This window comes from Poromitra crassiceps (genome assembly GCF_964638095.1).
Source record: "Poromitra crassiceps genome assembly, chromosome: 10".
In the NCBI taxonomy this organism is placed as follows: Eukaryota; Metazoa; Chordata; class Actinopteri; order Beryciformes; family Melamphaidae; genus Poromitra; species Poromitra crassiceps.
Genome location: NC_139631.1, coordinates 32,399,402 through 32,417,483, shown reverse-complemented (window position 1 = coordinate 32,417,483; position 18,082 = coordinate 32,399,402). Strand labels below are relative to the sequence as shown.

Below are 18,082 nucleotides of genomic sequence, written 5' to 3'. Positions count from 1 at the left end.
TATTATCATATGGCTGTAATGTAGAGGAGACACCGCCCTTCACTAACCATACTGTATAACTGACACATTATATTATCATATGGCTGTAATGTAGAGAAGACACCACCCTTCACTAACCATACTGTATAACTGACACATGATATTATCATATGGCTGTAATGTAGAGAAGACACTGCCCTTCACTAACCATACTGTATAACTGACACATTATATTATCATATGGCTGTAATGCAGAGAAGACACCGCCCTTCACTAACCATACTGTATAACTGACACATTATATTATCATATGGCTGTAATGTAGAGAAGACACCGCCCTTCACTAACCATACTGTATAACTGACACATTATATTATCATATGGCTGTAATGTAGAGAAGACACCGCCCTTCACTAACCATACTGTATAACTGACACATTATATTATCATATGGCTGTAATGTAGAGGAGACACCGCCCTTCACTAACCATACTGTATAACTGACACATTATATTATCATATGGCTGTAATGTAGAGAAGACACCACCCTTCACTAACCATACTGTATAACTGACACATGATATTATCATATGGCTGTAATGTAGAGAAGACACTGCCCTTCACTAACCATACTGTATAACTGACACATTATATTATCATATGGCTGTAATGCAGAGAAGACACCGCCCTTCACTAACCATACTGTATAACTGACACATTATATTATCATATGGCTGTAATGTAGAGAAGACACCGCCCTTCACTAACCATACTGTATAACTGACACATTATATTATCATATGGCTGTAATGTAGAGAAGACACCGCCCTTCACTAACCATACTGTATAACTGACACATTATATTATCATATGGCTGTAATGTAGAGAAGACACCGCCCTTCACTAACCATACCGTATAACTGACACATTATATTATCATATGGCTGTAATGTAGAGAAGACACTGCCCTTCACTAACCATACCATATAAAACACAGCGTTTCCTAATCAGCTTCAAACCAGAGAAAATTACAATCATAGAAGATTTATGGATAACGCAAAAGCAAAATATTTCAATTACTCACTTCAATGCAATGTCAATAATCCCTCATTTGAAGAGGGCATTAACTGAGAATGCGGATGTGGGACGCCAATGCATGATTGTTTTAGTGTTGCCAATGCCCTCAGCCTATTGATAAACAATACTGTTAAATATGCAATTATGAGACTCCTTCCTTCCCACAACACTAAGAAGTAACCATCATATATCTGGAAGGGGGTTGATACGGTTGTTGATTAACACCAATAACTCAGCGATTACTTTTCCAAAAAGCCTGTAGTCTCAGTTTTGGAATAGTCCGACCCCCCCACACCCCCTTCAAACTCACTCTGGATTCGAGAGTTTCCTGAAGAGTAATGGTCATGTACTACACACTATAAAGTAGCCATGACGCTGAGAGACCGTAGATCAAGACAAAACACTCTCAATTTCATGCTGCGGCGCTACAAAAACAAGGGTGTCTGAGAAGTATGTTGAGAGAAAACTTTACCGGCCTACCCATCTTGCCCTTCCTCCCATGAACGCCAGGAATCCCCTGGAAACAGAGGAGGACAAAACGGAGTGAGGGGGGAGAAGAAAATGGATTACACAGCAAAAAGGGAGATAACAGTGTATGAAGTACTTATTGGACAGAAACATAAGCAGATGTCGAATGAATACTTGGCTCTACGAGGGACCTGGCACTAAAATCCCAAGAGATTTGGCACTACGGTTCTAATCCACTGCCCTGGAGGTTCTATCATGCTTGAGTCCTGGCTGGATCTGATTCCAGGTCCTACATATGAACCATCTCTAAAACAGTTTAGCCTCAGGCTTGCTCCTATGTCAATATTATGAGAGGGACCTAGCCTTACTCTGGGCATTGCTCCTATGTAAATATTGTGAGAGGGACCCAGCCTTACTCTGGGCATATACAGGCTTGCTCCTATGTCAATATTATGAGAGGGACCTAGCCTTACTCTGCGCATTGCTCCTATGTAAATATTGTGAGAGGGACCTAGCCTTACTCTGGGCATATACAGGCTTGCTCCGATGTAAATATTGTGAGAGGGACCCAGCATTACTCTGGGCATTGCTCCTATGTAAATATTGTGAGAGGGATCTAGCCTTACTCTGGGCATATACAGGCTTGCTCCTATGTAAATATTGTGAGAGGGACCTAGCCTTACTCTGGGCATTGCTCCTATGTAAATATTGTGAGAGGGACCTAGCCTTACTCTGGGCATTGCCCCTATGTAAATATTGTGAGAGGGACCCAGCATTACTCTGGGCATTGCTCCTATGTAAATAGTGTGAGAGGGACCCAGCATTACTCTGGGCATTGCTCCTATGTGAATATTGTGAGAGGGGCCTAGCCTTACTCTGGGCATTGCCCCTATGTAAATATTGTGAGAGGGACCCAGCATTACTCTGGGCATTGCTCCTATGTAAATATTGTGAGAGGGACCTAGCCTTACTCTGGGCATTGCTCCTATGTAAATGTTGTGAGAGGGACCTAGCCTTACTCTGGGCATTGCTCCTATGTAAATGTTGTGAGAGGGACCTAGCCTTACTCTGGGCATATACAGGCTTGCTCCTATGTAAATATTGTGAGAGGGACCTAGCCTTACTCTGGGCATTGCTCCTATGTAAATATTGTGAGAGGGACCTAGCCTTACTCTGGGCATATACAGGCTTGCTCCTATGTAAATATTGTGAGAGGGACCTAGCCTTACTCTGGGCATATACAGGCTTGCTCCTATGTAAATATTGTGAGAGGGACCTAGCCTTACTCTGGGCATATACAGGCTTGCTCCTATGTCAATATTATGAGAGGGACCTAGCCTTACTCTGGGCATTGCTCCTATGTAAATGTTGTGAGAGGGACCTAGCCTTACTCTGGGCATATACAGGCTTGCTCCTATGTAAATGTTGTGAGAGGGACCTAGCCTTACTCTGGGCATATACAGGCTTGCTCCTATGTAAATGTTGTGAGAGGGACCTAGCCTTACTCTGGGCATATACAGGCTTGCTCCTATGTAAATGTTGTGAGAGGGACCTAGCCTTACTCTGGGCATATACAGGCTTGCTCCTATGTAAATGTTGTGAGAGGGACCTAGCCTTACTCTGGGCATTGCTGCTATGTAAATATTGTGAGAGGGACCTAGCCTTACTCTGGGCATTGATGCTATGCAAATATTGTGAGAGGGACCTAGCCTTACTCTGGGCATTGCTGCTATGTAAATATTGTGAGAGGGACCTAGCCTTACTCTGGGCATATACAGGCTTGCTCCTATGTAAATATTATGAGAGGGACCTAGCCTTACTCTGGGCATATACAGGCTTGCTCCTATGTAAATATTGTGAGAGGGACCTAGCCTTACTCTGGGCATTGCTCCTATGTAAATATTGTGAGAGGGACCTAGCCTTACTCTGGGCATATACAGGCTTGCTCCTATGTAAATGTTGTGAGAGGGACCTAGCCTTACTCTGGGCATATACAGGCTTGCTCCTATGTAAATGTTGTGAGAGGGACCTAGCTTTACTCTGGGCATTGCTCCTATGTAAATATTGTGAGAGGGACCTAGCCTTATTCTGGGCATATAACAGCGGTTTGGAGGAGCGTGTCCACAGCTAGTGTTTCATGAGTGGAAGCTACTTATATTTCACAATAATTTTGGCTCATGGAGATTCGTATAATGCGACCCAGAAGATGTTTTCACGCTCGCAGCCGCTGATACTCACTCTCTCGCCATCTTGTCCAGGGAGGCCAAAAAGCCCAGGGACGCCTATGTGACCCTGATGATAACACAGACAAAGTAAAAGACCTGTTAGACGTCAGCATGTCTACGAAAACACAACCTCAACAAAGACCTTGGACAGGACGCATTCGGTCCGCTCCGACATCGCCGGCCGTTTGTGTTACGGTTCGGCCCGGGCGCGGTCTTGAAGAACCAAGCCTTGAGGCAAGTGTATATGCCCATGGACTGCATGGTGCTGGCTTCCACGATGTAGTCCAAGGGCACATACCCTCACGTCAGGGATCTCTGAAGACTCCTGCTGGCCTGCTCAGTGGAAGGAGAGAGAGAGGAGAGAGAGGAGAGAGCGAGGCACGCCATAAGACGGCAGGAACAATGAGATTACAAGGAAAACAAATGAGAAACTACAGTAATTTCCTTATTCCTTCTTCTTTAGCCGCAGCAGAATGATCTGCTGTTTTATGGGAGCTGGCTAACATTAGTGCAAAGAACAAGATTTAAGGTTAACACCCGTAATTGCTCACACAGTGGCCCAAATATCCTAACCAAACCATCTGTCATGATCATCATAGAGTTAACAAGGGGAGACGAGTGGCGTTTACGACGTTGGCCATTTTATGCGCCCACTCCGGTTAGGTAATTCACTTAGCATACATTTCACAGTTCATTTGCTCAAAGTGAAAGTTCAACAGCTTTGTGGCAGAGCGTAGAAAGTTAGAAACATGTGTCTTTTCCCCCCTTGGCCTCCAGCGCCAACTAAATAAGCAAGTATGTGACAAGAATAATGAAATATAGGTAAACCAAAAAGGACGTTATGTTCAGCGGGCATCAAACAGTTCAAACGAGAGTTCTACAGTATTTACATTTCAAGCACCCTTTTGATGACAAGAGAGATCAAACATCAAATATTGCCTTGACAGAATGTATAGGCTACTACTTAATCAAATAAGACCACGCTTAACAAACTGTACTTACCCTGGATCCTTTCGGCCCCAATTTCCCTACAGGCCCAGGTAAACCCTACAGGCACAAGATGACAAAACACATGCCTGTGGTTACACACTTTGTGTATATGCATCAGAAATAGAAAAACATTTTGTTATGGCCTGTCTAACTGGATCAAAATGTATAGCTGTACGGGCTGTCGTCTCACAGCAAGAAGGTGCCGGGTTCGAGGTGGGTTCCCACCTGCATCGTTGTTGGCACTGGGGGTATGTCTTCCAATGCCCTCTGTGCCTAGTGCCCAGATGGGCTATCTGGTGAAAAGCGCCTTTCTGTGTGGGGTCTGCATGTTCTCCCCATGCTCACATTTCCTCCATTTAATGAACCCCCACTAAAAACGTGCAAGAAGATCATGGCCTGACCAGCGATGGCTGAGAAGAAGTTGGTCCCCGGGTGCTTCACTGCAGCTGCCCACCGCTCCTGGCATGCCCCGAGGAGGACGAGCCAACATGGGGAAAATGCGGAGATTAGATTAGGGGTATATGTCCTGGTTGCTGCACTTGCAATCTGGGAACCCAGAGTCTATTCCGGCACGTAAATAGACTCTGGGACAGCCGTACCTTTTTTTGAGGCTTCCTGTACAGCGCGACTCTTCCGCCCGGGACTTCCACTTCCCGCGCAGCGGTGCCTTTTAAAAACCTACGCTTTGATTTTGAATGCTAAACTTTACAATTCGTATACGGTATATTCACTAGCGTTCGGACAAACACATAAGTACCTTATGCAGCTGTTAGCGCCATGTCGTAATGTTGAATGTCAATGTATTTTTTCCCCTTTATTTTTCTTTTCTCTTTCTTTCTTTTCGTGTGTCTGAGTTTGTCTTGTTCGTATATTGCTCTATAAAAACAATTAATAAAATATTGGAAAAAAAAATATTCACTAGCGTTCGGGACCGGAGGTGGAAGTCCCGGGCGGAAGATTCGCGATGTACAGGAAGGCTCAATAAAGGTATGGCTGTCCCATAGACTCTGGGTCCCCAGATTGCTGCACTTGTGCCTCCTCTGGTTGGCCGGGGCGCCAGTTCGGGGGGGGGAGGGGAACAGGGGGGAATAGCATGATCCTCCCACGTGCTACGTCCTGCTGGAGAAACTCCTCACTGTCAGGTGAAAAGTAGCGGCTGGCGAGTGCACATGTATTGGAGCAAGCATGTGCTAGTCTACAGCTCTCAGATCAGAGTAGATTGTACAGATCAGAACTCCTCTAGTCTCGCTTCCTGCAGAACTCACCTGAACACAGTTCCCCACAAGCAAGATGCAGCGTCTTGACATAAACGTGCAGCTCTGGTGATTCACGGCCTACAGCTGGTAGGGGGTGCTAAAACCTCATCCATCACACACCGCTAAGCGTCTACAGGGATCAGAGTTCTGACATAGTAAGTGCGCTAAAGCACGGAGGCAAACACCGTGTGTGCCTCAACTCTAGCTTATCGTAAACAGTCAAGGAGCTAACCCTTTTCCAGCTGTGTCGTGAGTTTAAAATTAGCTTAAAGCTAAGAGGAAACAGGTTCCCGAAACTTTTCAAACACTATTCCCAGAAATGGGACACTGAATGAGGCTCACAGTTTGAGTTTGGAAAGACAGCGAAAGCTTATTTGAGTTTGGAGAGACAGCGAAAGCTTATTTGAGTTTGGAGAGACAGCGAAAGCTTATTTGTACCTGGGGAGCGCTGGCATTAGTCACACTTTTATTGCCTTTTCTTTCTTGGGGGGTAGCGCTCGCTGTGGAAAACCTTTTGACATTTTGTTTCCTGACTAGACCATTCCTCCATCTCTACCACAGGTGTCAACAGCTTAGAGCTGTTTATCGCTCTTTCAGACAATTCTTCTTTAAACGTGAAATTGTCCTTTCTATTTTGATTTGATCCGCTGTGGCTTTTGAAGGCCGATACCAATATTTTTGGAGTGAAGCTGCTGATCCTGTAGTTGATATTTTGCGCCAATATCAAATTGGTGTATTTTCAGGCCAAAAAGCTCCTGAAGAATACAAGGATTCAGAACAACATCGACTGATTTTTAGCTAAATATTTAAAAAGTTCAAGTCACAGTAGGCTATAGTTGACATGCCATTCCCCATTTGTTGTTTTATTTGTCTGTGTGTGTGTGTGTGTGTGTGTGTGTGTGTGTGTGTGTGTGTATACAGTATGTGTGTGCATAGGCGTGTGTTTGTAGCTGTGTGTGTGTGTGTGTGTGTGTGTGTGTGTGTGTGTGTGTGTGTGTGTGTGTGTGTGTGTGTGTGTGTGTGTATGTGTGTGCATGTGCGTGCATGTGTGTGTGTGTGTGTGTGGCCCTGCTCAACCAACACCGCAACACTAGATTTACTGCACCTGCCTGCCAGGATAACCTTTGGCCCCAGGGCTTCCATCGTCTCCCCGTTCGCCCTGTGGAGGGAGAGAGAGAGAGAGAGAGAGAGAGAGAGAGAGAGCAAGAGAGAGAGAGAGAGAGAGAGAGAGAGAGAGTGACAAAGAAAAACAAAGAAAGAACTGTGAGCACTACAGACCCTGGCACTCTGAGCCACTACAGACCCTGGCACTCTGAGCACTACAGACCCTGGCACTGTGAGTACTACAGACCCTGGCACTCTGAGCACTACAGACCCTGGCACTCTGAGCACTACAGACCCTGGCACTCTGAGCACTACAGACCCTGGCACTCTGAGCCACTACAGACCCTGGCACTGTGAGCACTACATACCCTGGCACTGTGAGCACTACAGACCCTGGCACTCTGAGCACTACAGACCCTGGCACTGTGAGCACTACAGACCCTGGCACTCTGAGCCACTACAGACCCTGGCACTCTGAGCACTACAGACCCTGGCACTCTGAGCCACTACCGACCCTGGCACTCTGAGCACTACAGACCCTGGCACTCTGAGCACTACAGACCCTGGCACTCTGAGCCACTACAGACCCTGGCACTCTGAGCACTACAGACCCTGGCACTGTGAGCACTACAGACCCTGGCACTGTGAGCACTACAGACCCTGGCACTCTGAGCCACTACAGACCCTGGCACTCTGAGCCACTACAGACCCTGGCACTCTGAGCACTACAGACCCTGGCACTCTGAGCACTACAGACCCTGGCACTCTGAGCACTACAGACCCTGGCACTGTGAGCACTACAGACCCTGGCACTGTGAGCACTACAGACCCTGGCACTGTGAGCACTACAGACCCTGGCACTCTGAGCCACTACAGACCCTGGCACTCTGAGCACTACAGACCCTGGCACTCTGAGCACTACAGACCCTGGCACTCTGAGCACTACAGACCCTGGCACTCTGAGCACTACAGACCCTGGCACTGTGAGCACTACAGACCCTGGCACTCTGAGCACTACAGACCCTGGCACTGTGAGCACTACAGACCCTGGCACTGTGAGCACTACAGACCCTGGCACTGTGAGCAGCCGACAGACAGGAAGTGGTGTTACAGTGCGGTCCAGCCACATGCTGTTTGACTACTGTGCACTCAGCTTCCTCCTTGTCCTAATCAACACACGGGGGCCTACGTGAGTCACTTCTTCCTCGTGCTGAAGCCAATACGAACACATGTGAGAGAAGGTCTCATTCTATATGTATGGGAAAAATCAAACAGGATTAGTTAGTGAAGCCATGCAAGAAATTATAGAGGCCGTTTGTATACTGAGGGCCGACCACATTAATTATACGCTGGAGACAGCGAACTTTATGTTCTTGTATTTTCAATTTCCTGGGAAAACCAAAGCATTAATGTATTATGAGGAACCAAAATATCTTATGAATGCTATGAGAATGCTTGTGAATGGGCAACAGAGGAAAAAGTATAGTAGTCGTAGTAGTAGTAGTTATAGTAGTAATTGTATCGGTAGGTATTGTTGCAGTATAAGTAAGGTATATTATTGCAAAATTAGCCCCAAGAGGATGATTCAAGACGCTGGCTGTACATTATCCCCAACTTATGTCGACATTAACGACTCGACAGGAAATATTGCATTTACTACGCGAACCAGTCATTTACAAGCTTCCATCGGGAAGCAGTCCATCAAGACTGTCCCACAGTAACCGAGGAGCGACTGCTTTTTGGCACAAGGTGTCGCCAGCAGTTATCGCAGTTATTTTATTTGAAATCAACAAAATCGACCGGACATGAGAAGTAGCAGACCCCGGAACAAGTTAATTGGATTCTCAGAATTGAGCTTTCAAACAAAACTTGTGTATGATAATATTTTTGCAACAAACCAGATGTAGTTGCTTTATTTCCCACAGAAAAGGAGAGCAGCTTCACTAAAAGAGAGCTGGAGGAGAGGAGACCCACAAGGCCCTTTCTTCCCTTGTGACACAGCACATTTCTCCAGTGATATAGCACACAGGATTTGTACTCGGGGAAGAATCCTACAGGGGGAGGAGAGGGAGGAGGGGATATGACCTTGGGTGTCCAGACTATTTGGCCCACTTGTACTTCTGCCAAAAATCCCTCTCTCCCTCTCTACTTCCCGCCAACATTCCCTGAGCACTAACGTGTTCATGTGCAACGTCCTCTCTGGACAAGGACAAGCTCTGTAGCCCCTCTCTGCTTTTCACCTTTTATCTATGTCCCCCTCTCTCTCTTTCTTTCTTAACATCTCCATTTCTTTCCTCTCCGTCTTCCCCTCCCTCTCTCCTCCACTATCTAACTAGAAATGGAAAGTCTCGCTCCAGCCTTTAGGGACGTGTCTCTGGAGGGCTTTGGCTGGTTTTATTCCGTGGGTAAACATATGTTGAGAGATACAGCTAGCCTTCAGCCAGGCGCCAGCGTGCGGTGGATTTACTTCAAACAGGCAGACTGACTGTGTCAGAGAAACCAGAGGAACTCAGATTTGCGTTGCATCAGACACCTTTGACACATATGGATTTTGATTGCTGAAAATACGAGAATGATCTATCTTAAGGCTGGCATTTTCAAGATTACACTGACTGGCCTAAAGACACATGCTAGGCTACATCATTCATTCGTTTGCTTGTCCATGCGTCAATATCTCAGGTGCTGCCAATTGAATTTGGATTAAACTTGGGGAAATGATGCATCTCAACACTATGGTGCAGCATTTTCAAAAATGATACTGGCTGGCTTAAGGGGGGCGATGCAATTAGGGGTCGAATCAAGCCGACATATTTAGTACTGAGGTCTGTCATTGATGCCGTCCATTTCAGTCAGAATTATACTCCCCTTCCGTTTCTGCAACCTATACACTAAAAGTGGTACGTTTTACATACATGTTTACGTTTTATGTGGGGTTTTCTTTAGCTATTTGCTTCCAGCAAAACAAGTTCTCCTCCGACGCTATTTTACAAGAGCACCGTCGCTGCATCCTGTGCACTTAGCGCTGCCCGAGACGCTTATGATTGGTTTAAAGAAATGCAAACAAGGCAGAGCGTTTTTTTTCACCTCCAGCACTGTTACAGCGCTGGAGAAAGGTCTGGCTAAGTGAGACTAAGTACTGATTGGCCCAAACAGGTGGTGGGGAGAGTGAGGAGGACTACAGCGTGGTGGTAGACCAGAGAAGATATATATTACATTTTTATGCTGAATCCTCATCATCATTATTGTTATTGGTGCTGGAACCTGTTGAGTCATTTTGGCCGACTAATGAGCCATTTTTGCCCATTTAGTCGGCCCTAATAGACCCATTTCATGGGCGCCATTTTGTGCTGAAAATGTAGGATAAACACAGGTGCAATCAACACACTAATGAGGGTTTCCAAATTCCAATCATTGGAGTTGGAAACCCTCATTAGTGTTTTGCTTGCACCTGTGTTTACCCTGCCTTTTCGGCACAAAATGGCCCCCATGAAAAGGGTCTATTACATAATTCAAACATCTGGTTCCGTTAGGTCACCCGCAGGGGGTGCTCTTTACACTTCCTGAAAGATTAAGGTCCGATCGCACGAAAAATGGCATAGCTGTGGCCGAACACAATTCTGCTCACTCACACACAGACAGACACTTTGCATTCTTATTAAAGGATAGCATTATTATTATTAGTAGTAGTAGTAGTAGTAGTATTATTATCATCTAAGATGAAATGTATAATACACATCAAATGTCAGAATACTCACAGGATCACCTGGGAGACCAGAGGGACCAGGATGACCTTTTTGTCCCTGTTAGTAGAGGAACAACACATTAGAATTTGAACATATATCCAACAACAAGTAATAATACAATATCATATGTTATTAATATTCTGATCACAATACCAGAGGGAAGTATAATGTCAAATGACGCGCTTTGAGAGAGAGAGATTTTGTAGGTCTTGGCCTGGGTGGAAAATATGAAGCCAGCGGTCACACTTAATCAAATTTTAGCTTTGAGAGTTTATCACCTTGACGTTCAAAAAAGCATCTCTCAGGCAGTAACCCATCTCTATCCACACCACAGGGGCTACGATTATTCCAAAGGATTCTCCAGCTGGCTAACGGGAGGACAAGACCGCCTCATTACCTTATAAAAAGCTCAATAAAATAACTTAATGACTCGGATGATTCCGTTTAAAAGGCTCCACAACAAAGTCAGCATAATAGCATGGAACCCGGCGGACCGCTTATCAGCCGCACCAGAAGCCATCATCATTAACCCTGGAGGTGATAGTGTTTTAGCATCTCCTATACAGGAGAGCAGTGCCGTTTCTATTCATGTGCAGTAAGCAGCAGGGCAGCCATGACCCCTCCTGCACACCGCGACAAAACCCTAACATACTCTGAGAAGAATTTTGCAAGAATTAAGCCAATAAACCAATAACACGGTGACAAGCGAGGCCGAAATGGGAAATAGTCCTTCACACACCCTATCGTCTCAAAAGAGCGCGCTCGCTAGTTTTATGGAGCGGTCACCTTTTCAAAATAAGGGGCCCACGGTATATTCGGTAATATCCCCATAGGTGTGGGTCATATAAAGTCAGCTGCGAGGGAAAACCAAAAGTCTATCCCCTCAAGTGTGTCGTCTTTCCAGCGCCTGTCAGCAGCCGTGCAAAGCGAACCGCAGGCTGCCTGCCTGGGGCCGATGTAGAGATTAGCATTTATGTAAACACACGAAAGTCACCGTCGAGGGAGCAAGCGCCAAGCGCTCTCAAGTCCTCCGTGCACGGTGTATACACAAGGATTACTATCTCCTTCTACGAGACATTTGGTGAAGTAGTGACTTTAAGCATCGCTCGCTGTAACGGCAGCTTCAGCTTAGGCAGTCCTGAGTCAGGGTGACGAGAAACTTTCTGGGTAGTGCAGCGGTAGATTCCCTGCCTACCAACACGAGGGTCGCAGGTTCGAGCCCCCGTGTTCCGTCCGGCTTGGCCGGGCGTCCATACAGGCACAATTGGCTGTGTCTGCGGGTGGGAGGCCGCATTAAGGGTATGTGTCCTGGTCGCTGCACTACTGTAGTGCCTCACATTTCATTTCCTTCTACCAGACCGTCTGGCCTCCAGCTTTCACGCAATGTTTGCAGTGGGCGGGAGTTGGGCGGGTGTACTTGCCTTGACAGACAACCCCTTCAGCCAATCAGCATTGGATCCAGTGAAATCCAAATCCACTCGGGAGAACGGCGAAAACATCTTTTCCGCCGAGAAACTCTGCTGTTGCATACTCCTGTACTTGTTTAATTGTTGTTATTGAGTCTATTTCTGCAATAACTGCACTTTATGGCTGTTTAAACTCGACCAACGTTGACGTTACTGCTCGAGGCGGACAGCCATGGAGGCAGCCATTACTGTTGTGCCAGCGGCATTCCTGATTGGCCGGTTACGATTTCAACTACAAGGCGGGTCACTGATTGGCTACAGCACTTTGTAATTTCGGAAAACACCCTCCCCTGGAACGAGTTCACATGAGTTCACGGACATGTATCAGAGGAAGGAAGCATGTACTAGTCTACAACTCTGGGGGGGGGGAGGGGGGCGTTGGTATGACCTTAAGGGGGAATGACATTTCATTATTTAATTTCTGAATCTATTTCACTGATGTGGATTTTTGAAGGCCAATACCAATATTGAAGTTGCCAAGAGCCTTTATTTTTGCGCCAACATTCTGTGCCTTTTCATCAAATCTGATCATTTCCATGCCAAATACAGTAATTACCAGAATGCAATGTTTATCCTCAGGAGGATGGAGAACTTTCTGAAATAGCATTTCGAAAAGTTCTGTGTGACTAAACCACTGAAACCCACGCTAATTCATTGAGGATGGTTGCAGCTCCTTGAAACCCCCATGAAATGCTATCTTTAATTAGTTGATTGGATATATTTCCTTTTGAAACAGGATGTAGGGGCGGGGCATAACGCACTGGGGGATCATTCAAAAGTGTAAACCAATGCAATAATGTCAGGGAGAGAAAAGCAGTTTTATTTGATAGGAGCAGGACTGTTAAAAACAAACTCTGTGAAGGTTTTATTGGAATGTTTTATTTACACCTGCTGGTGCACATGAGGTCACCATTCAAGATACTCTCTTTTCCAGGAAGTAAAACAGTAACGGCACAGTTCATTTGATGGAGACTTTAGGGCAGGGTGAGGCCATGAGAGACCATATACAAATATGGACATAGCCACCATGACGTCACCCATTGGTTTGTGGACTGCCGTTTTGAAGCCTCCAGTAAGGCATTTTGGTCGCTGCCATTTTGGTTCTCGTGCGAGAGCAGGGATTTACATTATTACATTACATTTTGTCATTAGCCGACCATTTGATCCAAAGCCACTTACAATATCACATTTTGTCTACAGTACAGAAATCAACTACTAGCACTTGTAGAAAGTTTGAGAAGGAATAAGTAACATTATTATTATTATTTGTGTTTTTAGTCTCTGATGAAAGATGGGCAGAGATTTGGCCGTCCTGACCGAAGGGGGCGGCTCGTAGCACCCGCACCTCCGCCTGCAATTACTCTGTGATCGGGGAGCTGCGTGATCACTGGACAAGCAAACTGTCAATCATGCCCAAAACATAGTTTTTTTAATCATCTATAACGGGTGAGTAATTTTCAAGTTCACTCCCCGCACACATGAAGGGTGAAATTGGCTAGAGACCAAAAACGTTTTTTTTTCTTTTCTTTTTTTTTACCAGAGTCTAAACATTTGTATGCTGTAAAGTTGGGCATTTTAACACGGGGTGAAAGGGGATTGAGTCTCTATTGGAGCCAGCCTCAAGTGGCCATTCGAGGAACTGCAGTTTTTTGGCACCTCCAAGCCCGAGATTGCCACTTGGGTGAGGCAGACTGCAAGGCCACTTTTGGCCCAATATCGGTCTAACCCAAATGGAAACATTATTCTTATACTGTGGGAGAGTCCGGCCCAAACGGATACATTATTCTTATACTATGGAAGAGTCCGGCCCAAACTCCGGCCCCATAATATACATTATTCTTATACTATGGAAGAGTCCGGCCCAAACTCCGGCCCCATAATATACATTATTCTTATACTGTGGAAGAGTCCGGCCCAAACTCCGGCCCCATAATATACATTATTCTTATACTGTGGGAGAGTCCGGCCGATGGCTGTTGAAACCTGTGACAACTCTCTCCCAAAGCCACAAACCAGAGAGCGGAGCCTCGAGTCTGTGATGTCATCATGATGTGACATCTGGAGCTGCTCCAGAACCAGTCAGCAGGAAACGGCTTTTGTGGCCGTGCAGAAAGAAGCATGTCGCTCCAGCGAAAACTCATCTTCTAACAACTGCTCCGAGCGTGCGTGAGTTCACTACAAAGTCCAACCAACCAAAGAAATAAATGCTGTTTGAGATGTAACTATCAAATTAAATCTCAAATGTATTGCAGCTTTTCAAAACAAAAAAGAAGCGCCAGATGCTCGTCCGGTGGCCACAGCAATTATATCATTGAGGTTCTCATAAAACGGTTCTGTCGAACTGCCGATTATTTGTCTATTTAGCTGCTGACAAGTAACAATATGCTTTGATTTGGAAATATTTGGAATTGGCTTTGGAGTGGAGGAGTCTCCTACAGGAGCCAGGGCTCGGCCACAAACGGACAAAAGAATGTGTCTGGGCCAGTACAGCTGACTGCTGAGTACAGTAAAAGTAGGCAAACGCAGTGTGTCTCTGGAGTGTGTGTACGTGTATGTGTGTGTCTGTGCGTGTGTGTGTGCGCGTGTGCGTACGTACGCGCGTGCACGCCTGTATCTGCCTATAAGCACTCAAAAAGTTGGATCGCGTTTTCCAATTGCGTAAATAGGTTGTGCAACACCAAGATGGCAATGGATCACATGATCCATGAGTTCTACTTCTCCATGAAGAGCAAACAGTTTTAATTACTGTAAGTGACACCGAGAGCGACGCAGCCAGCAGGCAAAGTGCAGCAGTGTCTCCCCCCCTCTTACAGACTTAGCTTGGCAGATGCCCAATACGTTGTTCTTTCCATAGAATTATTGTATTTTTTATTATAGCAGTAGCACGCACGCACAAACCCCCCCCCCCCCCCCCCAAAAGCACATATTCCCACCTGGCAAAGGCTTGTGTTTTCTCTCGGGGCACACAGACTCAGCAGTCAGTCTCAGCACTGCACAGCTAATAAGCTAATAAAGACAGCGCTATCCCACAGTATGCCATGATCACTGCTGGCTGTGCAATGAGGAGGCTGGTCCAGAGCTGGCAAAACTCCCCCCCCCCCCCCCCCCCAACACACACACACACACACACGCGCGCGCCCCCCCTCTTATTTTACAGCCGAGCGCTGCCTGACTCCGAGGTAACCCTTCACATTACATCTTTACACAGTTTCCCACAGTGAGAGAAAGGCTTTCTCTGGCAGCGCGCCAGCGACGGCGCACATAACTCCCAGCGGGCGGAGACGTGGAGCGGCCGTAAAGCCGGGCCAGGTCGTCGTTTTTACTGCCGGGTCAGACACGAGCAGGGGGGGACCTACAGCTTCAGATGTGGCGTTTTGCTGGAATTTTTGTATTTGAATACAAAAGTGCATTGTAAGGAGTTTTTGGCTTCTAGCGCCAGAATATGAGGGGGAAGGGGGCGGGGGGGGGGTCAAAGTGAGCTAAGAACAGCTGCAAGCAATGATGTGTCTGGTGGCTTTCACCAGAGCCAAGCTGATTGCCTTGCTGCTTTTATTAACTGGATATAATCTGCATTTTAATACTTTGTACGGCTGTCAGCGCAGAAAGCCTCAGAGAGGCACTTTTCTTGATGTCCCACCTGAACTGATCATTCAGAACAGGAAGGGGGATCAGTTACAACCACTTAACCTCTGCAGAGACGTCGGTCCACCACGCCCAGCAAGCATCCACAATTACCATACATCAGCGGGAGGAACATCAGCTTTTTCCCATGACTTTCCATGACTCACAGGCCGAGGAGAGAAGAAGTGGCCTTCCTTTTTCAAGTTGGAGTCCTCCCCACTACTACAGTGAATGAAGGAGTCCTCCCCACTACTGCAGTGAATGAAGGAACCTTGAGGCCGCTACTGCAGTGAATGAAGGAACCTTGAGGCCACTACTGCAGTGAATGAAGGAACATTGAGCCCACTACTGCAGTGACTGAAGGAACCTTGAGCCAACTACTGCAGTGAATGAAGAAACCTTGAGCCCACTACTGCAGTGAATGAAGGAACCTTGAGGCCACTACTACAGTGAATAAAGGAACCTTGAGCCCGCTACTACAGTGAATGAAGGAACCTTGAGGCCACTACTACAGTGAATAAAGGAACCTGGAGGCCACTACTACAGTGAATGAAGGAACCTTGAGCCCACTACTGCAGTGAATGAAGGAACCTTGAGGCCGCTACTGCAGTGAATGAAGGAACCTTGAGGTCGCTACTGCAGTGAATGAAGGAACCTTGAGGCCGCTACTACAGTGAATGAAGGAACCTTGAGCCCACTACTACAGTGAATGAAGGAACCTTGAGGCCACTACTACAGTGAATGAAGGAACCTTGAGCCCACTACTGCAGTGAATGAAGGAACCTTGAGCCCGCTACTGCAGTGAATGAAGGAACCTTGAGCCCGCTACTACAGTGAATAAAGGAACATTGAGCCCGCTACTGCAGTGAATGAAGGAGCCTTGAGCCCGCTACTGCAGTGAATGAAGGAACCTTGAGCCCGCTACTGCAGTGAATAAAGGAACCTTGAGCCCGCTACTGCAGTGAATAAAAGAACCTTGAGCCCGCTACTGCAGTGAATGAAGGAACCTTGAGCCCGCTACTGCAGTGAATGAAGGAACCTTGAGCCCGCTACTACAGTGAATGAAGGAACCTTGAGCCCGCTACTGCAGTGAATGAAGGAACATTGAGCCCGCTACTGCAGTGAATGAAGGAACCTTGAGTGCACCAGATGGCTTCTCGCAGTCGGCCCTGTCCCATTGCATAACAGATTGTTGTAGCTCCCGCCAAGGCATTATTCAATGCTCCTACAAATGTGACCTAAATGAAGACAAGAGTGTGTGTGTGCGTGTGTGTGTGTGTGTGTGTGTGTGTGTGTGTGTGTGTGTGCGCGTGTGTGCGTGCATGTGTGTGTGTGTGACAGATTGAGAGAGAGAGTTGATTAAAAGAATCCCCAGTTGTGAGACAGCCAGCCAGGGCCGGGACAAAAAGTGATCCCATACGGACCAGACCCTCCTCCATCCAATTACAGAATTAGAAGCCCCCCCCCCCCCCAGTACCAGCGCCTGGCCCGACTGACCCTGTTGTCCCCCCCCCTCGCCGGGCCTGTTTTAATTCCAAATTGGCATTGTTTTGTCATGTGACCCCGCTGTGAACTTTTCCTGTACCGACGAACCATTTTTGTTTCTGTCTATCCTAACTGTGAAATGAGCCTGACAGCAGACTGCATAAGGAATAGTGGAATGATGAACTGTGGGGTATGATCTAAAGGAAGCCGTGTGTCTATACACACTTTCTTTTGATCTAAACATGCTGCTGCTAAAGTCAAGGCTGTCAGGTAACTCTGCAGTCAATCCCTTTGCAAAGCTTTCCCTGCTGCAATGTGTTAAGATGTAATAGGAAGGTTTTCCTGGAGTCAGTCAGCAGCAATCTGCACTGGGAGATAAGGTGAGAGATGTGTGCGCGTGTGTGTGTGTGTGCGTGTGTGTGTGTGTGTGTGTGTGTGTGTGTGCGTGTGTGTGTGTGTGTGTGTGTGTGTGTGTGGGGGTGTGTGTGTGTGTGTGTGTCAGTGTGTGGGTGTCAAAACTAGGGCTTGAGATAGATATCAGGATGACGGACTTCATATTAAATATTGGCCAGACATGTCATCCGTGCTGCCCGTGTGATGGAGGTTCCTCCGTTTACTGCAGCTACATGCAGTCTATAGACTCTGTAAGATTCCCTTTGAGCGTTTTA

General features: G+C 46.6%; 1 protein-coding gene across 2 annotated transcripts in view; it reads right to left on the bottom strand.

Annotated features, from left to right (window-relative positions):
* The window catches only part of col27a1b (collagen, type XXVII, alpha 1b), a 79,367-nt gene that overhangs the window by 31,828 nt on the left and 29,457 nt on the right, over positions 1-18,082 (bottom strand). For both annotated transcript variants that reach the window (XM_083645088.1, XM_083645089.1), the window contains exons 8-12: positions 10,855-10,899; positions 7,101-7,154; positions 4,752-4,796; positions 3,763-3,816; positions 1,529-1,573 (exon numbers count right to left, since the gene is read on the bottom strand). In XM_083645088.1, coding sequence (XP_083501214.1) covers positions 1,529-1,573; positions 3,763-3,816; positions 4,752-4,796; positions 7,101-7,154; positions 10,855-10,899 — 243 coding nt within the window. The remainder of the gene's footprint in view (positions 1-1,528; positions 1,574-3,762; positions 3,817-4,751; positions 4,797-7,100; positions 7,155-10,854; positions 10,900-18,082) is intronic.